The sequence below is a fragment of the Heterodontus francisci genome, chromosome 3 (assembly GCF_036365525.1).
Source record: "Heterodontus francisci isolate sHetFra1 chromosome 3, sHetFra1.hap1, whole genome shotgun sequence".
NCBI classification, from domain to species: domain Eukaryota; kingdom Metazoa; phylum Chordata; class Chondrichthyes; order Heterodontiformes; family Heterodontidae; genus Heterodontus; species Heterodontus francisci.
Window position 1 is genome coordinate 212,345,472 of NC_090373.1, and position 26,155 is coordinate 212,371,626.

The 26,155-nt window shown below is 45.6% G+C and overlaps 1 protein-coding gene across 2 annotated transcripts in view; it reads left to right on the top strand.

Moving 5' to 3' along the window:
- Positions 1-26,155, top strand: part of si:ch211-126j24.1 (phosphofurin acidic cluster sorting protein 1) — an 862,277-nt gene that overhangs the window by 357,640 nt on the left and 478,482 nt on the right. For both annotated transcript variants that reach the window (XM_068028323.1, XM_068028324.1), the window contains exons 10-11: positions 9,309-9,402; positions 12,463-12,543. In XM_068028323.1, coding sequence (XP_067884424.1) covers positions 9,309-9,402; positions 12,463-12,543 — 175 coding nt within the window. The remainder of the gene's footprint in view (positions 1-9,308; positions 9,403-12,462; positions 12,544-26,155) is intronic.

The following is a 26,155-nucleotide window of genomic DNA, read 5'->3' on the forward strand; positions in this document are numbered from 1 at the left end:
TTTCCACTGAGCACAGCTGACTGGTGAGTAAGTCCTGGTGGGTATTTTTCAAACTGGATTGAATTGTAAGTCATTGTTTTAGCAAGACTTAGTCGATTTATTTTTTACTATAATAGTCTTCTAAAGTTTTAAATTTAAAGGGTTTAGTCATGGCAGGAGAGCTTAAAGCCATGGTTTGCTCCTCTTGCTGCACGTGGGAATCCGGGAACATTTCCAGTCCCCGGAAGCAGCATGTGTGCAGGAAGTGTGTCCAGCTGCAGCTCCTGGAAGCTCAGGTTTCAGAGCTGGAACGGCGGCTGGAAACACTGTGGAGCATCCACGAGTCTGAGAGCATCGTCGATAGTACGTATAGAGAGGTGGTCACACCGCAGCTGAAGGGACATGAGGAAGGAAGGGAATGGGTGACCGCCAGGCAGTCCAAGAGAATCTGGCAGGTAGTTCAGGAATCCCCTGGGGTCCCGCTTGCAAATCGGTATTCCATTTGGAGGCTGATGAGGCTGGTTCCTCCAGGGAGTGTGGACAGAGCCAAGCTTCTGGAACCACAAGCAGCCTGTCTGCACAGGAAGGGGGAAAGAGAGGAAGAGCAATAGTACTAGGGGATTCTATAGTCAGGGGAACACATAGGCTCCTCTATGGCCGTCAACGTGACTCCAGGATGGTGTGTTGCCTCCCTGGTGTCAGGGTCTGGGATGTCACTGAACGGCTGCAGGGCATCCTGAAGGGGGAGGGTGATAAGGCAGAGGTCATGGTACATGTTGGTACCAATGACATAGGCAGAAGAGGTCTTGCATCAAGAATTCAGGGAGTTAGGCAGCAGACTAAAAAGCAGGACCTCCCAGGTTGTAATCTCTGGATTACTCCCAGTGCCACGTGCCAGTGAGTATAGAAATAGGAGAATAGCACAGATGAATGCGTGGCTTAAGAGTTGGTGCAGGAGGGAGGGTTTTAGATTGCTGGACCACTGGGACCCTTTCTGGGGAAGGTGGGACCTGTACAAGCGGGACGGTCTACATCTGAACCAGAGGGGCACTAACTTCCTTGCTGGCAGGTTTGCTAGTGCTGTTGGGTGGAGTTTAAACTAATTTGGCAGGGGAAGGGGGACGCAGACTCCTAGCAGAATAGGGACACAGCTGAACACAGGAAATCAAACAAGTCAGAGGGAATACAACGGAAGTAAGTTTCAAGGGAGTAAGACCAGGATGGATGGCCTCTACTTTAATGCCAGGAGTATTACAGGTAAAACGGATGAGCTAAGGGCGAGACAGAGGAGGGTGTAAAACAGGATGGGCCATTGCAATATTAGTTAAAGAGTCAGTTACTACAATAAGGAGAGATGATATCTTGGAGGGGGCATCAAATGAAGCTTTATGGGTAGAGTTTAGGAATAAAAAAGGGACAGCCACATTGCTAGGTGTGTATTATAGACCCCCAGATAGTCAGCGGGAAATTGAGGAGCAAATATGTGTGCAATTTGCAGAGGTGAGTAAAAATAATAGGGTAATTATATTAGGTGATTTCAACTTTCTCAACATTAATTGGGATCGTCATCGTGTTAAGGGCTCAGATGAAGTGGAGTTCTTAAAATATATACAGGAGAACCTTTTAGCTCAATATGTTGAGGATCCAACAAGGGAGGGTGCAGTGCTGGACCTAATTCTGGGGAATGAAGCTGGACAGGTGGTTAATGTGTTGGTGGGGGCGCATTTTGGTGATAGTGACCACAACATGGTACAATTTAAGCTTGTTATGGAGAAAGAAATAGACAAGTTGCAAAAAAAGGTTTTGGAGTGGGGGAGAGCGAATTTTTGAAAAATAAGGCAGGATCTGGCCAAGGTAGACTGGAAAGAGTTACTTGTCGGGAAATCTACAGAAGAGCAGTGGGGGGCATTCAAAAAGGAAATGGGGAGGGTTCAGGCCCAACATATTCCCTCTGGGTAATAGGTAGGAGCAACAAGCCCAGAGAACCATGGATGACCAGAAACATTCAGGGTACGATGAGAAGGAAAAGAGAGGCTTTCAGCAAATACAAGGAGAGCAAATCAACGGAAGCATTAGTGGAGTACAGAAAGTGTAGGATGGAGCTTAAGAAAGCAATTCGGAGAGCAAAGAGGGGATATGAGAAAGCTCTGGCTGGTAAAAGTAGGGAAAATCCCAAGATATTCTATAAGTATATCAATGGGAAGAGGATAACCAGGGAAAGAGTAGGACCCATTAGGGACCAAGGGGGAAATTTGTGGGTGGAGCCAGAGGACATTGTTAGGGTGTTGAATGAATATTTCACATCTGTCTTCACCAAAGAGAATGAGGAAGTAGATGTGGAACTCAGAGAGACTGTGAGTTTCTTGAGCAAATTGTCATCGGGAGTGACAAGGTGTTGGAGGTTTTGGCAGGCTTGTCATTTTATTTTTATTTATTTTTTATTTTATAAGTGGACAAATCTCCAGGTCCGGACGGTTTGTGTTCCAGGATGCTGTGGGAGGCGAGGGCGGAGATTGCAGGGGCTCTGACCCAAATTTTTAATTCCTCTCTGGCCACGCGGGAGGTGCCAGAGGACTGGAGAACAGCTAATGTGGTCCCACTATTTAAGAAAAGTTGTCGAGATAAGCCAGGGAACTATAGACCAGTGAGTCTCACGTCAGTGATAGGGAAACTATTGGAGAAAATTCTGAAGGAGAGAATCTATCTCCACTTGGAGAGGCAAAATTTGATTAGGAATAGTCAGCATGGCTTAGTCAGAGGGAGGTCATGCCTTACAAATTTGATTGAATTTTTAGAGCATGTGACCAGGTGTGTAGATGAGGGTAGTGCAGTTGATGTAGTTTACATGGATTTCAGCAAAGCCTTTGACAAGGTCCCACATGGGAGACTTTTCAAGAAAGCAAATGCACTTGGGATACAAGGTAACTTGATCAGGTGGATTCAAAATTAGCTTAGCTGTAGGATACAGAGAGTGATGACCGTCGGCTGTTTTAGTGACTGGAAGCCAGTGTCCAGTGGTGTACCACAGGAATCTGTGCTGGGTCCCCTATTGTTTGTCATTTATATAAACAACATAGATGACTATGTGGGGGGGTAGGATCAGTAAGTTCGCGGATGACACAAAGTTTGGCCGAGTGGTTAACAGTGAGGTTGAGTGTCTTGGGTTACAGGAAGATATAGATGGGCTGGTCAAATGGGCAGAAAAGTGGCAGATGGAATTTAAGCCTGAAAAGTGTGAGATGATACACTTTGGAAGGAGTAATGTGACACGGAAGTATTCAATGAATGGCCTGACACTGGGAAGTTCCAAGGAACAAAGGGACCTTGGCGTGTTTGTCCATAGATCTCTGAAGGCAGAAGGGCAGGTTAATAGGGTGGTGAAAAAGGCATATGGGACACTTGCCTTTATCAATCGAGGCATAGATTACAAAAGCAGGGAGATCATGTTGGAGTTGTACAGAACTTTGGTAAGGCCACAGCTGGAGTACTGTGTGCAATTCTGGTCGCCACGTTCTGGGAAGGATGTGATTGCATTGGAGGGGGTGCAGAGGCGATTCACCAGGATGTTGCCTGGGATGGAACATTTAAGCTATGAAGAGAGGTTGGATAGGCTTGGGTTGTTTTTGCTGGAGCAGAGAAGACTGAGGGGTGACCTAATGGAAGTGTACAAGATTATGAGGGGCATGGACAGGGTGGATAGGGAGCAGCTGTTCCCCTTCGTTGAAGGATCAGTTACGATGGGACGCAAGTTTAAGGTGAGGGGCAGGAGGTTTAAGGGGGATTTGAGGAAGAACTTTTATATCCAGAGGGTGGTGACTGTCTGGAATGCCCTGCCTGGGAGGGTGGTAGAGGCGGGTTGCCTCACATCCCTTAAAAAGTACCTGGATGAGCACTTGTCACGTCATAACATTCAAGGCTATGGGCCAAGTGCTGGCAAATGGGATTAGGTAGACAGGTCAGGTGTCTTTAATGCATCGGTGCAGACTCGATGGGCCGAAGGGCCTCTTCTGCACTGTATTATTCTGTGATTCTGTGATTTAGAGGGGATTTAAGGAAAATAATTTTCACCCTCTGGTGGTTGGAATCTGGAACACACTGCCTGAAGAGGCGGTAGAGGCAGGAACCCTCACAACATTTAAGAAGTATTTAGATCAGCACTTGAAACGCCATAGCATACAAGGCTATGGGCCGTGCTGGAAAATGAGATTAGAATAGGTAGGTGTTTGATGGCCGGCACAGACACAATGGGCTGAAGGGCCTGTTTCTGTGCTGTATAACTCTATGACCCTAAGGGTCAGTGATTGGACCACTGCTTTTTTGATATATATATATAAATGACTTGGATGTTCGATTACAGAGTAAACTTTCAAAATTTGCCGATAATACCAAACCTGAAGGTGTGGCAGACAGTGAGGATGATACCAATCAACTGCAACAGGACATAGATAAACTAGCAGAATAGGCAGACAGGTGGTAGATGGAATTCATAGAAACAAGTGTGAGGTGATGCATTTTGGCAGATGATATGTATTTAATGGCACAGTTCTAAATGGTGTACAGGAACAGAGGGGCCTGGGGGATCTAGTGCATCGATCTTTGATGGTGGCAGGACATATGGAGAGAGTAATGTATTGTGTCCAGTTCTAGTCACAACACTTTAGGAAAGATGAGAGAGTCTTTGAGAGGGTGCAGAGGAGATTTACCAGAAAGGTTCCAAGGACGGGGGATTTTAGCTACAAGGTTAGGTTGGAGAAGCTAGGTTATGCTTCTCAGAGGAAAGAAGATTGAAGGGAGATTTGATCGAGGTGTACAAGATTATGACAGGTTTAGATAAGGCAGACAAAGAAAACTGTTCCCATTAGCTGATGGTACAAGAACTAGGGGACAAAGATTGAAGATTTCGGGCAAGAGATACAAGTGGGATCTGAGGAAGAACTTTTTTACACAGCGAGTGGTAATGACCTGGAACTCGCTGCCCATGAGGGTGGTGGAAGTGGAGACAATGAATGATTTCAAAAGGAAATTGGATGGGCACTTGAGGGAATTAAATTTGCTGGCTATGGGGATAGGATGGGGGAATGCGACTGATTAGAATGCTCTACAGAGAGCTGGCATGAACTCACTGGGCCGAATGGCCTCCTTCTGTGCCTTTATGATATGATTCTACCCAGTCTATCGTGGAACTGCCAGGTGCCAATTCATACCAACATGTAGCAAGAAGAAGCCACTAGGACCTATTTCTGAACACCTCCTAGTGGCTGCTTATAGCATGGCATCAGCAGTGCCCAGGAGCAGGAGGGCAGGGGGAGAGGCCTGGCCTAAATGGAAGACACAGTATAGCTCTGGATCTGGGCAGGGCAACATTTGTTGCCCATCTTAAATAACCAGACAACTGAGAAGCCTTAAGAATAGTCCTGACAGTGTGGGACTGGAATCACACGTTGGCAGGACCAGCCATGGCGGTAACTTCCGTTCCGCAAATCGCATCATGCTCACAGATCCACATTGGCTCTCGTTCCAGCAACGCTTCGATTTTAAAGTTCTCATCCTTGTTTCCAAATCGCTCCTTGGCCTCGCCCCTCCATACCTCTGTAATCTCCTCCACCCTCTCCATTCTCCAGGATTATTTCAGTCCCAGGACATCACTGCAGGAATTTATCAGGGGAGTGTCCTTGGCCCAACCATCTTCAGCTGCTTCATCAATAACCTTCCGTCCATCATAAGGGCAGAAGTGGGGATGTTCGCTGTTGATTACATACTGTTCAGCACCATTCTCGACTCCTCTGATAAGGAAGCAGCCCTTGTCCAGATGCAGCAAGAACCTGGACAACATTCAGGCTTGGGCTGATAAGTGGCAAATAACATTCGTGCCACAGGTCAGATGATTGGTCAGAATATAAAGAACTGCAGAGAATGACTAAAAGGTTAGTCAGGAGAAAGAAATTAGAGTATGAGAGGAAGCCAGCTAGAAATTTTAAAACGTCTCGCCAGAGTTTCTGTAGGTATTTAAAAAGGAAAAGAGTAAGTAAAGTGAGTGTTGGTCCAATAGAGAGTGAGAATGGGGAGTTAATAGTAGATAATAAGGAAATGGCGGATGAAATGAACAAATATTTTGCTTCTGTCTTCATTATAGAGGATACAAAAAACATTCCAGTAATAGCTAAAATCAGGAGGTGAAACGAAGAGAGGAACTTGGTGAAATTACAATCACCAGGGAAGCGGTACTGAACAAACTGATAGAGCTGCGGGCTGACAAGTCCCCGGGTCCTGATGGGCTTCATCCCTGGGTCTTGAAAGAGGTGGCTAATGAGGTAGTAGATGCGTTAGTGTTAATTTTTCAAAATTCGCTAGATTCTGGAAAGTTTCCATCAGACTGGAAAGTAGCAAATATAACCCTTCTATTCAAGAAGTGGGGGAGACAGAAAACAGGTAACTATAGGCCAGTTAGCTTGATGTCTGTCTTGGGGAAGGTGATAGAATTGATCATTAAGGAGGCTATAGCTGGGCACTTAGAAAAACTCAAAGTAATTGGGAATAGTCAGCATAGTTTTGTGAAAGGGAAATCATGTTTAACCAATTTATTGGAGCTCTTTGAAGGAGTAACATGCGCTGTGGATAAAGGGGAGCCCATTGACGTACAGTACTTGGATTTCCTGAAGGCATTTGACAAGGTGCCACATAAAAGGTTATTGTGCAAAGTAGGAGCTTGTGGTGTAGAGGGTAACATATCAGTGGATAGAAGATTGGCTGGCTGGCAGAGAGCATGCATAAATGGGTCCTTTTCTGATTGGCAGGATGTGACGGGTGGAGTCCCACAGGGGTCTGTGCTGGGGCCTCAACTTTTTACAATTTATCTCAATGACTTAGATGAGGGGAGTGATGGCGTGGTCGCTAAATTTGCAGATGACACAAAGGTAGTTAGGAAAGTATGTTGTGAAGATGACATAAGGAGGTTGCAGATCGATATACATAGGCTGAGTGAGTGGGCAAAAATCTGGCAAATGGAGTATAATGTGGGAAAATGTGAAGGTGTTCACTTTGGCAGGAAGAATAAAAAAGCAGAGTATTACTTAAACGGAGAACAACTGCAGAATTCTGAGGTGCAGAGGGATCTCGGTGTTCTAGTGGATGAGTCACAGAAAGTTAGTACAGCAAGTAATAAAGAATGCTAATGGAATGCTATCCTTTATTACGAGAGGAATTGAAAATAAAAGTAAGGATGTTATGCTTCAGTTATACAGAGCATTGGTGAGACCACATCTTGAATACTGTGTGCAGTTTTGGTCTCCTTATTTAAGGAAGGATGTGAATGCGTTGGAGGCGGTTCAGAGGAGGTTTACTAGATTGATACCTGGAATGAGCAGGTTGCCTTATGAGGAAAGGTTGGACAGACTGGGCTTGTTTTCACTGGAGTTTAGAAGAGTGAGAGGAGACTTGATTGAAGTTTATAAGATCCTGAATGGTCTTGACAAGGTGGATGTGGAAAGGATGTTTCCTCTTGTGGGTGAGTCCAGAACTAGGGGGCACTGTTTTAAAATTAGGGGTCGCCCTTTTAGGACAGAGATGTGGAGAAATTTTTTCTCTGAGGGTTGTGTGACTTTGGAACTCTCTGCCTCAGGAGGCAGTGGAGGCAGAGGCATTAAATATTTTTAAGGCGGAGGTAGATAGATTCTTGTTAGGCAAGGGAATCAAAGGTTATCGGGGGTAGGTGGAAGTGTGGAATTCGAGATGCACAGATCAACCATGATCTTATTGAATGGAGGAGCAGGCTCCAGGCAGGAAAGAGATAATGACCAGTCTGTTTTAGTGATGTTGGTTCATGGATATATATTTACTAGGACACCAGTAGAACTCCCCCGATGATTTCCGAATAGTGCCGTTGGATCTTTTACGTCCACCTGAGAGATAGATGGGGCCTTGGTAAAAGGTCTCATTCAAAGCAGGCACCTCTGAGAGTGCAGTGCTCTCTCAGCACTGGGGGTGTCAGCCTGGTTCTGTGCTCCTAGCTCTGGAGAGAGTCTTGAATCTGCATCTTCTGACTCAGAGGCGAGTGTGATATCCATTGTACCACGGCTAACACATTGGCCTGGAATTTGCAAGCTTTTTGACATTCAACTTTCAGCATTCACCATCATTACATCTCTGAAACTGACGACTTCAGGCTTTAGCGCATGGGCAGGTTAATGCAGAAGTCCTGAAGTTGCGGTCTGTCACTCAGTGCTCTGCTGTGGGACCCCACAGTCCAGAGCCGGCAAACAATGAAATCAATGGATGTTGCGAGAACGTCCCCTTTTCTGCTCTCACATCGTTGTTAGAAATCCCATAGAAAGTTACACCTTGTTTAATGAGGCGAAACTGGGTTTTCAACAGTGACCTGAGTAATAACTTTTACTGAACAACAAAATGGCCCCCTTCACTCCCAGCCCAGTGAGTCTCTCCCTGTTATTAAATGTCTCGATTATGATTAATTACTAGATTTTTTGAAGTAAATTATTTTAAATAGTTTTTTAATGATACTGCAGCTTCTACCTTTACCCCATGTATATGTCCCAATTTTTATTTTGCACCATGTATTTTGCATCACTGCACAGTGACAGAGGTACAGTTCTTGCCACAGTGATTGCTAGATCTCGCGGAGAGGCTTCCTTCGAGGTCAATACCAAGCGCCCCTGCTTGACTGCTGACCAGAAAATCCAGACCAGTACACAGCCCCAGAAGCAGGATGCCCGGAGACCCTGAACAAGTTTTCTACCTGTACTGAGCTGAGCTGCTCAGCTGGAAGCCAGGATCTTGCCTGAGAGGCAGCACTGTGACATTTTAGTGTTGTGCTAATGTCTCTGAGCTAGGAATCCAGAAGCTCAGGCTAATGCTCTGGGAACATGGGTTCAAATCCCACCATGACAGCTCGTGGAATTTAAGTACAATTAATTAATTAGAACAATCTGGAATTGAAAGCTAGTCTCAGTAATGGTGCCATGTAACTATCATCGATTGTTGTAAAAACACAGCTAGTTCACAAATACCCTTTAGGGAAGGAAATCTGCCAATCCTACCTGGTCAAGCTTACATGTGACTCCAGATCCACAGCAATGTGATTGACTTTTAACAGCTCTGTGAAATGGCCCAGCAAGTCACTCAGTTGTCAAGGGCAATTAGGGATGGGCAACAAATGCTGGCCTTGCCAGCGACGCCCACACCTCATGAAAGAATGAAAAAAATTAAATATTCTTTATCCATTATATATTCACTAAAATGTGGGACAGCTCAGTCTCTGTTTGTATCTGTGTGTGCTTCAAAAAGTTATTTCCAAGTATTTCTAATTGTTACAGGCCATTCTTTGAAGGGATGTCACATTCCAGCTCACAAACGGAGATTGTCAGTCTGCAGAGCCAGAAGAGCGGGACGCGAGAGCAACCAAGCCCAGTGAGTCTATCCCTGTAACTGACAGACCTTCACTCCCAGCCCAGTGAGTCTATCCCTGTAACTGACAGACCTTCACTCCCAACCCAGTGAGTCTATCCCTGTAACTGACAGACCTTCACTCCCAACCCAGTGAGTCTATCCCTGTAACTGACAGACCTTCACTCCCAGCCCAGTGAGTCTATCCCTGTAACTGACAGACCTTCACTCCCAGCCCAGTGAGTCTATCCCTGTAACTGACAGACCTTCACTCCCAGCCCAGTGAGTCTATCCCTGTAACTGACAGACCTTCACTCCCAGCCCAGTGAGTCTATCCCTGTAACTGACAGACCTTCACTCCCAGCCCAGTGAGTCTATCCCTGTAACTGACAGACCTTCACTCCCAGCCCAGTGAGTCTATCCCTGTAACTGACAGACCTTCACTCCCAACCCTTTGAGTCTATCCCTGTAACTGACAGACCTTCACTCCCAGCCCACTGAGTCTATCCCTGTAACTGACAGACCTTCACTCCCAGCCCAGTGAGTCTATCCCTGTAACTGACAGACCTTCACTCCCAGCCCACTGAGTCTATCCCTGTAACTGACAGACCTTCACTCCCAGCCCACTGAGTCTATCCCTGTAACTGACAGACCTTCACTCCCAGCCCAGTGAGTCTATCCCTGTAACTGACAGACCTTCACTCCCAGCCCAGTGAGTCTATCCCTGTAACTGACAGACCTTCACTCCCAGCCCAGTGAGTCTATCCCTGTAACTGACAGACCTTCACTCCCAGCCCAGTGAGTCTATCCCTGTAACTGACAGACCTTCACTCCCAACCCTTTGAGTCTATCCCTGTAACTGACAGACCTTCACTCCCAGCCCACTGAGTCTATCCCTGTAACTGACAGACCTTCACTCCCAGCCCAGTGAGTCTATCCCTGTAACTGACAGACCTTCACTCCCAGCCCACTGAGTCTATCCCTGTAACTGACAGACCTTCACTCCCAGCCCAGTGAGTCTATCCCTGTAACTGACTGGCCTTCACTCCCAGCCCAGTGAGTCTATCCCTGTAACTGACTGGCCTTCACTCCCAGCCCATTGAGTCTCCCCCTGTAAATGATGGGCCTTCACTCCCAGCCCAGTGAGTCTCCCCCTGTAACTGATGGGCCTTCACTCCCAGCCCAGTGAGCCTATCCCTCAAACTGATTGGCCTTCACTCCTAGCACAGTGAGTCTATCCCTGTAACTGATGGGCCTTCACTCCCAGCAGGAAGACTGAACAACTGGCTCCAACTGGAGTCTGTTTGCCCAACTCTGAGCCGTATATAACAGCGTAAAAGTGGGGAGCTAGCCCACAGACACTGGGCTCCTGCAATTTGACACACGCATCTTTCCCACTCCTTGGCCACCTTGTGACTTCACAAGTGTTGGAGTGTTAGATAAATCCCCAGGCCCAGATGAGATGTATCCCAGGCTGTTATGTGAGGCAAGGGAGGAGATAGCAGGGACTCTGACACAAATTTTCAAATCCTCTCTGGCCACAGGAGAGGTACCAGAGGACTGGAGGACAGTGAATGTGGTAACATTATTCAAGAAGGGTAGCAGGGATAAACCAGGTAATTACAGGCAGGTGAGTCTAACATCAGTAGTTGGGAAACTATTGGAAAAAAATTTCTGAGGGGCAGGATTCATCTCCACTTGGAGAGGCTGTGATTAATCAGGGATAGTCAGCATGGCTTTGTCAGGGGGAGATCGTGTCTAACAAACTTGATTGAATTTTTCGAGGAGGTGACTAGATGTGTAGATGAGGGTAAAGCAGTTGATGTAGTCTCCATGGACTTCAGTATGGCTTTTGATAATGTCCCGCATGGGAGATTGGTTAAGAAGGTAAGAGCCCATGGGATCCAGGGCAATTTGGCAAATTGGATCGAAAATTGGCTTCGTGGCAGGAAACAGAGGGTGATGGTCGAGGGTTGTTTTTGCGATTGGAAACCTGTGACCAGTGGTGTATACCACAGGGATCGGTGATGGGGCCCTTGCTGTTCGTAGTGTACATTAATGATTTAGACATGAATATAGGAGGTATGATCAGTAAGTTCGCGGATGGCACAAAAATTGGTGGTGTCGTAAATAGTGAGGAGGAAAGCCTTAGATTACAGAACGATATAGATGGGCTGGTAAAATGGGCGGAGCTGTGGCAAATGGAATTTAATCCTGAAAAGTGTGAGGTGATGCATTTTGGGAGGACCAACAAGGCAAAGGAATATACAATGGATGGTAAGACCCCAGGAAGTACAGAGGGTCAGAGGGACCTTGGTGTACTTATCCATAGATCACTGAAGGCAGCAGCACAGGTAGATAAGGTGGTTAGGAAGGCATATGGGATACTTGCCTTTATTAGCCGAGGCATAGAATATAAGAGCAGGGAGGTTATGCTGGAGCTATATAAAACACTAGTGAGACCACAGCTGTAGTACTGTGTACAGTTCTGGGCACCACACTATAGGAAGGATGTGATTGCACTGGAGAGGAGATTCACCAGGATGTTGCCTGGACTGGAGCGTTTCAGCTATGAAGAGAGATTGAAAAGGCTAGGATTGTTTTCCTTAGAGCAGAGAAGGCTGCAGGGGGACATGATTGAGGTATATACGTTTATGAGGGGCATTGATAGATTAGATAGTAAGAAACTTTTTTCCCTTCGCAGAGGGGTCAATAACCAGGGGGCATAGATTTAAGGTAAGGGGCAGGAGGTTTAGAGGGGATTTGAGGAAAAATGTTTTTATTCAGAAGGTGGTTGGAATCTGGAATGCACTGCCTGAAGAGGTGGTAGAGGCAGGAACCCTCACAACATTTAAGAAGTATTTAGATGAGCACTTGAAACGCCATAGCATACAAGGCTACGGGCCAAGTACTGGAAAATGGGATTAGAATAGTTCGGTGCTTGCCAGCACAGACACGATGGGCCGAAGGGTCTGTTTCTGCGCTGTATGACTGTATGTAGGAATGAACAGCAGTGGTTTCACCTGTATAGGCACAGTTGTAATGTCAGCATCTGTTGTTTCCCCTCCCCTCCTCCCTCCACAGGCAGAGTTCTGTCCAGCAGAGAGTAAGAATGTGAGCAGCACCAGCCAGCAGGAAGAGGCTGCTGTCGAGGCTGTATCCCTGGTAAGTACAATGTCCCAGAGCAGGTGTCAGCCTCACACACCCAGCCCTGCCTCTGATCCACCTTATGTGACTGCAGCTCAGATGTAACAGCACAGTCCGGATACTATAACTTGGGGCATAATCGGTTTCACTTCAGCAGGGGACGGAGGCTTGAAAACTAGCTGAGGGCAATGGTAATCAAGTCAGGCAATTGTCTAAGTTGATTTTGGATTCTACTCCAATTTACATTCTACTCCTATTACAGCGGCAGAAAGGACGTTTGAGGACTCGTCTACTGAGGTAGTATGGGCCGAGGTTAGAAACAGGAGAGGAGAGGTCACCCTGTTGGGAGTTTTCTATAGACCTCCGAATAGTTCCAGAGATGTAGAGGAAAGGATAGCGAAGATGATTCTCGACAGGAGCGAGAGTAACAGGGTAGTGGTTATGGGGGACTTTAACTTTCCAAATATTGACTGGAAATACTATAGTTCGAGTACTTTAGATGGGTCAGTTTTTGTCCAGTGTGTGCAGGAGGGTTTTCTGACACAGTATGTGGACAGGCCAACCAGGGGCGATGCCACATTGGATTTGGTACTGGGTAATGAACCCGGCCAGGTGTTCGATTTAGATGTAGGTGAGCACTTTGGCGATAGTGATCACAATTCGGTTAGGTTTACCTTACGGATGGGCAGGGACAGGTACATACCGCAGGGCAAGAATTATAGCTGGGGGAAAGGAAATTATGACGCGATTAGGCAAGATTTAGGATGTGTAGGATGGGGAAGGAAACTGCAGGGGATGGGCACAAACGAAATGTGGAGCTTATTCAAGGAGCAGCTAATGCGTGTCCTTGATAAGTATGTACCTGTCAGGCAGGGAGGAAGTTGTCGAGCGAGGGAGCCGTGGTTTACTCAGGAAGTTGAAGCGCTTGTCAAGAGGAAGAGGGCGGCTTATGTTAGGATGAGACGTGAAGGCTCAGTTAGGGCGCTTGAGAGTTACAAGCTAGCCAGGAAGGATCTAAAGGGAGGGCTAAGAAGAGCAAGGAGAGGACACGAGAAGTCATTGGCGGATAGGATCAAAGAAAACCCTAAGGCTTTCTATAGGTATATCAGGAATAAAAGAATGATAAGAGTTAGAACAGGGCCAATCAAGGATAGTAGTGGGAAGTTGTGTGCGGAATCAGAGGAGATAGGGGAAGCGTTAAATGAATATTTTTTGTCAGGATTTACAGTAGAGAAAGAAAATGTTGCCGAGGAGATTAGAGATACAGCCTACTAGGCTAGATGGGATTGAGATTCACAAGGAGGAGGTGTTAGCAATTTTGGAAAGAGTGAAAATAGATAAGTCCCCTGGGCCAGATGGGATTTATCCTAGGATTCTCTGGGAAGCCAGGGAGGAGATTGCAGAGCCGTTGTTGTTGATCTTTATGTTGTCATTGTCGACAGGAGTAGTGCCGGAGGACTGGAGGATAGCAAATGTTGTCCCCTTGTTCAAGAAGGGGAGTAGAGACAGCCCTGGTAATTATAGACCTGTGAGCCTTACTTCGGTTGTGGGTAAAATGTTGGAAAGGGTTATAAGAGATAGGATTTATAATCATCTTGAAAAGAATAAGTTCATTTGCGATAGTCAGCACGGTTTTGTGAAAGGTAGGTCGTGCCTCACAAACCTTATTGAGTTTTTCGAGAAGGTGACCAAACAGGTGGATGAGGGTAAAGCCGTGGATGTGGTGTATATGGATTTCAGTAAGGCGTTTGATAAGGTTCCCCACGGTAGGCTATTGCAGAAAATACGGAAGTATGGGGTTGAAGGTGATTTAGAGCTTTGGATCAGAAATTGGCTAGCTGAAAGAAGACAGAGGGTGGTGGTTGATGGAAAATGTTCATCCTGGAGTTTAGTTACCAGTGGTGTACTGCAAGGTTCTGTTTTGGGGCCACTGCTGTTTGTCATTTTTATAAATGACCTGGATGAGGGTGTAGAAGGGTGGGTTAGTAAATTTGCGGATGACACGAAGGTCGGTGGAGTTGTGGATAGTGTGGAAGGGTGTTGTAGGGTACAGAGGGACATAGATAGGCTGCAGAGCTGGGCTGAGAGATGGCAAATGGAGTTTAATGCGGAGAAGTGTGAGGTGATTCACTTTGGAAGGAGTAACAGCAATGCAGAGTACTGGGCTAATGGGAAGATTCTTGGTAGTGTAGATGAGCAGAGAGATCTTGGTATCCAGGTACATAAATCCCTGAAAGTTGCTACCCAGGTTAATAGGGCTGTTAAGAAGGCATATGGTGTGTTAGCTTTTATTCGTAGGGGGATCGAGTTTCGGAGCCACGAGGTCATGATGCAGCTGTACAAAACTGTGGTGAGGCCGCACCTTGACTATTGCGTGCAGTTCTGGTCACCGCATTATAGGAAGGATGTGGAAGCTTTGGAAAGGGTGCAGAGGAGATTTACTAGGATGTTGCCTGGTATGGAAGGAAGGTCTTACGAGGAAAGGCTGAGGGACTTGGGGTTGTTTTCGTTAGAGAGAAGGAGGAGGAGAGGTGACTTAATAGAGACATACAAGATAATCAGAGGGTTAGATAGGGTGGATAGTGAGAGACTTTTTCCTCGGATGATGATGGCAAACACGAGGGGACATAGCTTTAAGTTGAGGGGTGATAGATATAGGACAGATGTCAGAGGTAGTTTCTTTACGCAGAGAGTAGTAGGGGCGTGGAACGCCCTGCCTGCAACAGTAGTAGACTCGCCAACTTTAAGGGCATTTAAGTGGTCATTGGATAGACATATGGATGAAAATGGAATAGTGTAGGTCAGATGATCGGCGCAACATCGAGGGCCGAAGGGCCTGTACTGCGCTGTAATGTTCTAATGTTCTAATGTTTGAAAGTGACTCCCACTGCACTGCAATGTCTAGAGTGATACTTCCCACAGCAAGTAAAAGGACTTTACAAAGAGAGGAACAAGAAAAGGAACTCAAATGCACAAATTTGGAATCAAAACAGCGGTTATTGGGAATGTTGACCAGTTATCACGAGTGATAGTCTATAGGAACATATGAACAGGAGTAGGACATTTAACTCCTCCAGCCTGTTCCATTATTCAGTGAGATCATGGCTGATCTGTGACCATACTCATATATATTCATATATCAAGGGATGGGGGATTTTAGTTACAAGGTTAAGTTGGGAGATCTGGGTTTGTTCTGCTTTCAGCAAAGGAGATTGAGGGGAGATTTAAAAGAAATATACAAGATTATGACAGGCTTTGATAAGTTAGACAAGGAAAACTGTTCCCATTAACTAATGGTACAAGGACTAGGGCAAACAGATTGAAAGTTTTGGGTAAGAGATGCAGGGGGTGATACGACCGAGGTGGGAGGAGTGAACTGTCTTTCTCTAGTTCCACTTCTCCACAGGTCACACCACATATTTAAATGTGTCCCCAGTTACCGATGTGGCCAGTTATATACACTATCTATTTTAGTTTCAGAATAAAATCCACCAACTCGGTTTCTTTAATAAACAACAAAAGTATTAATTTATTAAAAAACAAGACTTAGTCAATAAAGATGCAAAGCTTGAACACACAGTTTGAAATATGACAGTAAATATATATATTCCCTTCTAAATACCCAACACACACACCAGTTAAAGGAAAAATAAAGATGCTTTGGCCAAAGTACTTAATTCTTGAAGAAAAAGGATAAGATGTGTTATGTTCCAGATGGTATACAGTCTGGCGTCCGAGTACATGTAGATGGGTCACTGGGATCTTTTCAGAAGCAGTTCGTTCAGGAGATGTCGAGAGGAAGTCTTCCAAAAGCTTCTCACTATTTAAGAAGGGAGGGAGAGAGAAAACGGGGAACTACAGACCTGTTATCCTTACATCAGTAGTAGGGAAAATGTTAGAATCTATTCTAAGGATGTGACAAATGGACACTTGGATAATAATGATCTGATTGGGCATAATCAACATGGATTTATGAATGGGAAATCATGTTTGACGAACCTGTTGGAGTTTTTGAGGATGTTACTAACATAATTGATAAAGGGGAGTCGGTGGACATAGTATACTTGGATTTTCAGAAGGCTTTTGATAAAGTTCTCCACAGGAGGTTGGTTAGCAAAATTAAAGCACATGGGAGAGGAGGTAATATACTGACAGAAAACAGAGAGTAGGAGTAAATGGGTCATTCTCACGTTGGCAGGCTGTGACTAGTGGGATACCACAAGGATAAATACTTGGGCCCCAGCTGTTCACAATATATATCAATGATTTGGATGTGGGGACCAAATGTAATATTTCCAAGTTTGCAGATGACACAAAACTAGGTGGGAATGTGTGTTGTGAGGAAGATGCAAAGTGGCTTCAAGGGGATTTGGACAGACTTAGTGAGTGGGCAAGAACGTAGCAGATGGAATATAATGTGGAAAAATGTGAGGTTATCCACTTTAGTAGGAGGAGCAGATATGTAGAGTATTTCTTAAATGGTAAGAGATTAGAAAGTGTAGATGTACAAAGGGACCTGGGTGTCCTTGTCAATAAGTCACTAAACACTAACATGCAGGTGCAGCAAGCAATTAAGAAGGCTAATGGTATGTTAGCCTTTATTACAAGAGGATTTGAGTACAGGAATGGTGAAATCTTGCTTCAATTGTATCGATAAAAGCAAAATACTGCAGATGCTGGAAATCTGAAATAAAAACAGAAAGTGCTGTAAAAACTCAGCTGGTCTGGCAGCATTTGTGGAGAGAGAAGCAGAGTTAACGTTTCAGGTCAGTGTAGGGTAGATGCAGCTAAGATCTTTCCCCTGGTTGGAGAGTCTAGAACCAGGGGTCACAATTTCAAAATAAGGGGGAAGCCACTTAGGACAGAGATGAGGAGAAATTTCTTTACTCAGAAGGTTGTGAATCTTTGGAATTCTCTACCCCAGAGGGCTGTGGAAGCTCAGTCATTAAGTATGTTTAAAGTAGAGATTGACAGATTTCTAAATACCAGTGACATAAAGGAGGATAGTGTGGGAAAAAGGCATTGAAGTGGATGATCAGCTCTGACCGTATTGAATGGCGGAGTAGACTCGATAGGCTGAATGGCCTACTCCTGTTCCTATGTTCCTAAATGCAGCATCAGGCGTTACAGCTATCACACACTGGATTTTTTTTCAGGGAGGTGGAGAAAAGATGAGCTGGGTGTTTCTTTCAGCAGGCTACAAACCCAACTGACTCAAAACAGTATTCAAGAATTAAACCCACTCTTGAGCACCATAAATCTTGACATGTCACTTCTCTTGTAAGCAATGGCCATAGTCAGAAGGCACCCGTTGTTTACTTAGCTGAAGACATGTGATATCCAGTAAATGCTATTTTTAAACATAGTCTTTCCAGTGACCCTTTAAAAAAAAAGTCCAGCATCTATGGAATCACTTCAGTCCTCCAATGAATCCATCTCCACAATTCTAAAACACGAGCCCTCAAAAAATATTTTTAAAATGGCAGCACTTTAGTAACAGGGGAATGTGAGGAAGAACGTTTTTATGCAACAGGTGGTAATGACCTGGAGTGGCGGTGGAAGTGAAGACAATGACTTCAAAAGGAAATTGGATGGCCACTTGTAGGAGGTGAACTGGGCCAAATGGCCTCCTTCTTTACCATAAATGACTCTACGAATCTCCATTAGAGGCCTGCTACCCGACCCGAACCCAATGGGCAGGGCCGGATTTTGGGCTCGGGTCGGGCCGGACACGTACAGTAAGTGCTCTGCCGGTAAGTATTGAAATTAAAAAAACTTAACTGAGCTGGGAGTCCGGGACGAAACTGAGTCTGCGCAGTGAGCGAGTGACATCACTATGACGTCACCACGCATGTGCTGCAGCTTCTTGCAGGTTCGGTGTCAGGAAGGTAAGTAAAGGGATGGTCGGGTCGGGCTCGGATTGGGTCGAGTAGTGGCGGGTTCGGGTCAGGTCTGGTCGGGCTCGGGGCAAAATTGGAGGGACTCGGGCCAGGTCCACTGTGGTTCGGTTGGGTTCGGGTCAGATTCTTTTTCCCGACCTAAAGCAGGCCTCTACTCTCTATGACTATATACCTCAGCAACTCACCCAGGCTCCTTAGACAGCATCTTCCAAACCTGCGACCTCTACCACCTAGAAGGACAAGGGCAGCAGATGCATAGGAACACCAGTGCCTGCAAGTTCCCCTCCAAGCTACACACCATCCTGACTTGGAACTATATCACAGGTCCCTCAGTGTCACTAGGTCAAAATCCTGGAACTCCCTTCCTAACAGCACTGTTGGTGTACCTACACCCCAAGGACTGCAGTGGTTCAAGAAAGCAGCTCACCATCACCTTCTCAACAACAATTAATGATAGATGATAAATGCTGGCCTGCCCAGCGATGCCCCCATCCCCTAAACGAATAAAAAAAAACATGTCTTTGCCTCATATCCCATAATACCTTTGGAGAACTAAAATCTATCAAATCCCAGATTTAAAATTAACAATTGATCCAGCATCAATTGCTGTGTAGAAGAGAGTTCCAAACTTCTACCACCCTTTGTGTGTCGAAGTGTTTCCTCATTTCACTCCTGAAAGGTCTGGCTCTAATTTTTAGACTCTGCCCCCTAGTCCTAGACTCCCCAACCAGCAGAAATAGTTTCTCTCTATCTACCCTGTCCATTCCCATTAATATCTTGAAAACTTCAACCAAATCACTCCTTAACTTTCTAAATTCCAGAGAATATAACCCTAGATTGTTTAATTTCTCCTAGTAGCTAACCCTTGGAGTCCAGGTATCATTCTGCTAAATCTATGCGGCATTCCCTTCAAGGCCAGTGGATCCTTCCTAAGGTGTGATGGCCAGAACTGTTCACAGAACTCCAGGGCTTTATATAGCTGAAACATAACTTCTACCCCTTGTATTCTATTCCTCTGGATATAAAGGCCAGCAGCCTTGTGGATTATTTTCAGTACCTGTTCATGACATTGTAATGATCTGTGTGCTGGACCCCCAAGTTTCTTTGGACCTCCACTGTTTCTAGCTTTTCACCATTTAGAAAGTATTCTGACCTATCTTTTATTGGTCCAAAGTGGATAATCCCACATTTGCCTACATTGAAATCCATTTGGCACAGTTTTACCCATTCACTTAATCTATCAATATATCTTTGTAATTGTATGCTTCCAGCTACACTGCTTACAATAAAGGCCTGCTACCCAACCCAAACCCAATGGGACCCGACGACATATGTCGGGTTCGGGTCGGGTCGGGTCGCTCTTTCGGGCTCGGATCAAGTCGGGCCGGGTCCGGGTCAGACACACACAGCAAAAAATGTTAAAAGCAAAAAACCTACCTGAGCTGGGAGTCCGGGACGTCAAAAGGGAAACTCGGAGTCTGCGCATTAAGCGTCTCTATGACGTCATCACGCTCATGCTGCAGCTTCCTGCAAATTGGGAGTCGCAAGGTAGGTAAAAGGAGCATTACGGTGGTCAGCTTGGGCTCGGGTTGGCTGGGGCGCGGGAAAAAAATGGAGGGACTCTGGCCGGGTCTAGTCTTTCTTTTAAGTAGCAAATTAACTTAACAGTTGCTGTTTGGGTTGGAGAAGGTGAGTTTTAGACCAGCTTTAAACAGCGTTCACTCAGGCTCTGCTTGCAGCTGTACCTTGTTAATTAGATAATTGGCTTTAGAACATAGAACAGTACAGCACAGTACAGGCCCTTCGGCCCACGATGTTGTGCCGACCCTTTAACCTACTCTAAGATCAAACTAACTACCTACCCTTCATTCTACTATCATCCATGTACCTATCCAAGAGTCGCTTAAATGTCCCTAATGTATCTGCTTCTACTACCACCGCTGGCAGCGCATTCCACGCACCCACCACTCTCTGTGTAAAGAACCTACCTCTGACATCTCCCCGAAACCTTCCTCCAATCACCTTAAAATTATGCCCCCTGGTGATAGCCCTTTCCACCCTGGGAAAAAGTCTCTGGCTATCCACTCTATCTATGCCTCTCATCATCTTGTACCCCTCTATCAAGTCACCTCTCATCCTTCTTCGCTCCAATGAGAAAAGCCCTAGCTCCCTCAACCTTTCTTCGTAAGACATGCCCTCCAGTCCAGGCAGCATCCTGGTAAATCTCCTCTGCACCCTCTCGAAAGCTTCCACATCCTTCCTATAATGAGGCGACCAGAACTGAACACAATATTCCAAGTGTGGTCGAACCAGGGCCTTTTAGAGCTGCAGCATAACCTCGCGGCTCTTGAACTCAATCCCCCTGTTAATGAAAGCCAACACACCATACGCCTTCTTAACAACCCTATCAACTTGGGTGGCAACTTTGAGCGATCTATGGACATGGACCCCAAGATCCCTCTGTTCCTCCACACTACCAAGAATCCTGTCTTTAAGCCTGTATTCTGCATTCAAATTCGACCTTCCAAAATGAATCACTTCATACTTTTCCAGGTTGAACTCCATCTGCCACTTCTCAGCCCAGCTCTGCATCCTGTCAATGTCCCGTTGCAACCTACAACTGCCTTCCACACCATCCACAACTCCAGCAACCTTCGTGTCATCGGCAAACTTGCTAACCAGCCTTCCACTTCCTCATCCAAGTCATTTATAAAAATCACAAAGAGCAGAGGTCCCAGAACAGATCCCTGCGGAACACCACTGGTCACCGAGCTCCAGGCTGAATACTTTCCATCGACTACCACCCTCTGTCTTCTATGGGCTATTGTATCCAGACAGCCAACTTTCCCTGTATCCCATGCCTCCTCACTTTCTGAATGAGCCTACCATGGGGAACCTTATCAAACACCTTGCTAAAATCCATATACACCACATCCACTGCTCTTCCTTCATCAATGTGTTTTGTCACATCTTCAAAGAATTCAATAAGGCTTGTGAGGCATGACCTGCCCCTCACAAAGCTGTTTCTAATCAAACCATGCTTTTCCAAATAATCATAAATCCTGTCTCTCAGAATCCTCTCCAATACTTTGCCCACTACCGACGTAAGACTGACTGGTCTATAATTCCCAGGGTTATCCCTATTCCCTTTCTTGAACAAGGGAACAACATTTGCCACCCTCCAATCATCCGGTACTACTCCAGTGGACAGTGAGGACGCAAAGATCATCGCCAAAGGCGCAGCAATCTCTTCCTTCGCTTCCCGTAATATCCTTGGGTATATCCCGTCTGGCCCCGGGGACTTATCTGTCCTCATATCATTCACAATTTCCAGCACATCCTCCCTCTTAACCTCAACCTGTTCGAGCATATCAGCCTGTTCCACGCTGTCCTCACAAATGACCAGGTCCCTCTCACTAGTGAATACTGAAGCAAAGTATTCATTTAGGACCTCCCCTACCTCCTCCGACTCCAGGCACAAGTTCCCTCCACTATCCCTGATTGGCCCTACCCTCACTCTGGCCATCCTCTTGTTCCTCACATAAGTGTAGAACGCCTTGGGATTTTCCTTAATCCTACCCGCCAAGACTTTTTCATGTCCCCTTCTAGCTTTCCAAAGTCCATTCTTCAGTTCCTTCCTGGCTACCTTGTAACCCTCTAGAGCCCTGTCTGATCCTTGCTTCCTCAACCTTAAGTAAGCTTCCTTCTTCCTCTTGACTAGCTGTTCCACATCTCTTGTCATCCAAGGTTCCTTCACCCGACCATCCCTTCCTTGCCTCATCGGGACAAACCTATCCAGCAGTCGCAGCAAGTGCTCACTAAACAACCTCCACATTTCTGTCGTGCATTTCCCTGAGAACATCTTCCCAGTTTATGCTCCCAAGTTCCTGCCTAATAGCATTGTAATTCCCCCTCCTCCAATTAAATATTTTCCCATCCTGTCTGCTCCTGTCCCTCTCCATGACCATCGTAAAGGTCAGGGAGTTGTGATCACTATCACCGAAATGCTCTCCCACCGAGAGATCTGCCACCTGGCCTGGTTTGTTGCCAAGCACCAAGTCCAACATTGCCTCCCCTCTAGTCGGCCTATCTACATATTGCGTCAGGAAACCTTCCTGGACACACCTGACAAAAACTGCTCCATCCAAACTATTTGCACTAAGGAGGTTCCAATCAATATTAGGGAAGTTGAAGTCACCCATGACAACAACCCTGTTTCTTCTGTACCTTTCCAAAATCTGCCTCCCAATCTGTTCCTCCGTGTCTCTGTTGCTATTGGGGGGTCTATAGAAAACTCCCAACAAAGTGACTGCTCCTTTCCTGTTTCTGAATTCCACCCATAATGACTCAGTAGACAAACCCTCCTCGACGACCTCCCTTTCTGCAGCTGTGATACTATCCCTGATTAGCAATGCCACTCCCCACCTCTTTTACCTCCCTCCCTATTCCTTTTGAAACATCTAAACCCTGGAACATCCAACATCCATTCCTGCCCCTGTGATATCCATGTCTCCGTAATGGCCACAACATCGTAGCTCCAAGTACTGATCCATGCTCTAAGTTCATCACCCTTATTTCTGAGACATCCTTAGACATTCCCCTGTCCACTACTTTAGTCACTTCAAAAGATTCAATCAGGTTCATCGGGCATGTACCCTTTGCAAATCCATGCTGGCTCTCTCTGATCAGCTGAAAATTTTCAAGGTGTTCAGTCATCCTATCCTTAATTATAGACTCTAGTAATTTCCCAACAACAGATGTTCGGCTAACTGGTCTATAATTCCCTGGTTCCCTCCCTCTCCTTTCTTAAATAGCAGAGTGACGCATGCAATTTTCCAATCTAAAGGACAGGTTGCTGAATCAAGATAACTTTGGAAAATTATAGTTAGGATATCTGAAATGTTCTCACCTACTTCCTTTAAAACCTTGGGACGGAAACCATCTGGTCCTCGGGATTTATCATTTTTTTGTGCTATTATTTTCTCCATTACTGTTATCTTGCTTACATTAATTTTGTTGTCTCCCTGATTCAATAATAATTTCTTTTGGATGTCTGCAATGCTGATCTCTTCCTCCACTGTAAATACTCAGGCAAAGTAATTGTTCAACATAAGAGTCATAGATAGAGTCATGGAGTCGTACAGCACAGAAACAGGCCCTTCGGCCCACCGCGTCCATGCCGACCACAATGCCCATCTATACTAATCCCACCTGCCTGCATTAATTCCATATCCCTCCATGCCTTGCTCATTCAAGTACCTGTCCAGATACCTCTTAAATGTTGCTACTGTTCCTGCCTCCACCACCACCTCAGGCAGCTCATACCAGATACCCACTGTTATTTGTGAAAAATTTACCCCTTTGATCCCCGTTAAACCTCCTCCCTCTCACCTTAAATCTATGCCCTCTAGTTTTAGTCACCCCTACCATGAGAAACAGACTCTGGCTATCTACTATCTGTTCATAACTCAAGCCCTCCAAACCAGGCAACATCCTTGTGAATCTTTTCTGCACCCTCTCTAGCTTAATCACATCTTTCCTGTAGTGCGGCGACCAGAACTGCACACAGTAATCCAAATGCGGCCTAACCAACGTTATGTACAACTGTAACATGACGTCCCAACTCATGTACTCAGTGCCTCAGCCGATGAAGGCAAGCATGCCATACGCCTTCTTCTCCACCCAGTCTACCTGTATTTCCACTTTCAGGGAACTATGTACTTGCATTCCAATGTCTCTCTGCTCAACAACACTCCCCAGGGCCCTGCCATTCACTATATGTCCTGCCTGGTTTAACTTCCCAAAATGCATCACTTCACACTTGTCTGTATTAAATTCCATTTGTCACTCCCTTGCCCACTTTCCCAGTTGATCTATATCCTGTTGTAACCTTGGACAACCTTCTTCACTGTTCACTATACCACCAATTTTGGTGTCATCTGCAAACTTACTAATCATGCTCCCTACATTCACATCCAAGTCATTAATATATATGACAGACAACAGAGGGCCCAGCACCGATCCCTGCAGAACACCACTGGTCACCGGCCTCCAATCTGAAAAACAACCCTCCACTACCACTCTCTGCCTCCTATCACCAAGCCAATTTTGTATCCAATTTGCTAGCTCACCCTTGATCCCATGTGTTCGAACCTTCTGGACCAGACTACCATGCGGCACCTTGTCAAAGGCCTTGCTAAAGTCCATGTAGACAACGTCCATCGCCCTGCCCTCGTCAATCCTCTTGGTCACCTCCTCGAAAAACTCAATCAAATTCGTGAGACATGATTTCCCACGTACAAAGCCATGCTAACTATCCCTAATCAGACCATGCCTTTCCAAATGCACATAAATCCTGTCTCTCAGAATCCTTTCCAATAACTTTCCCGCCACTGATGTCAAGCTCACCAGCCTGTAGTTCCCTGGCTTATTCCTGCTGCCCTTCTTAAGTAAAGGCACAACATTAGCTATCCCCCAGTCTTCCGGTACCTCACCCGTGGCTAACGATGATACAAAAATCATGTTTTCAATTTCCTTATTTTCATGGACATATCCCCATTAACAGATTTGTTCAGTTTACTATGGACAGTCTCTGTCTCATCCCATTGACGTCAACTTTCCCTAATTTCATGTTTCTCCCTTTCAAACACTATGTTGAACTTGATCATATTATAAATGCTCATGCACCATTAGGCTGTTAACATATTGTTTGCCTTTGTTCCACAACCTTCTGGTCAGCTATTCTGTAACCTTGTCCTATCTACACCTTCTCCTTTGTTATCTCTTGCCCCACCCCCGCTTTACTTGCTTATAATCTTTTACATTTCTAATATTTGCTAGTTCTGAAGAAGGGTCACTGACCTGAAACGTTAACTCTGCTTCGCTCTCCACAGATGCTGCCAGACCTGCTGAGTATTTCCAGCATTTCTTGTTTTTATTTCAGATTTCCAGCATCTGCAGTATTTTGCTTTTATTTTAGGCTGTTAACTAAATCTGATTCATTACTCATTACTAAATCTAATAATAGCCTGCCCCCCTGTTAGCTCTAGGACATAATGTTGCAGAAAACTATCCCAGACACACTCAATAAATTCACTCCCTTTCTGATATGTGCTAGTGTGCTTATCCCAATCTACATGAAAGTTTAAATTCCCCCACTAAGACCACTGTGCCTTTGCGACATGTCTGTCTCATCCAGAATGCGTGACTATCCGGAATGTACTGTGCATTGAAACAAACAGGCCGCTCACAAGTTCAGCAGCTCCTTCAGAGACATTTTCAGCATCATGTAAGTCATGACTTGTAAATGTGAACTCCTCATGGACAAAAAAGTAGTGCTTAGGTGAGCTTGTAGCCTGCCCAATACAATGAAAATTTAGAGCGAATGTTGATCAGGAAATGTCCCTCAGTGAGCAAGAATGTCCATTGGTATAACAATATTAATCGTGTGCTGTCCTCCAGGCACATACAGGGTCTGGTTTGAGTGAAGGAAGCAACATCCACTCTGTCAGCTTCCGTGCATCAAGAGGATGCTGTCCCTGAGCCAGTGCCCCCAGGGCTTGCTGCAGAGAAGGCACAGGAGCTCAGTGCCAGACCCATATTCACAACACTGCCTGTCTGAGTCTATTTGTGTTAAGCAAGCAGCTCAGCCTGTGTAATACGTAAACTGTGATGGATGACAAGGCCTGTGTTACACACACTGATTCACATGATGTGGCGTCACTTGTCCA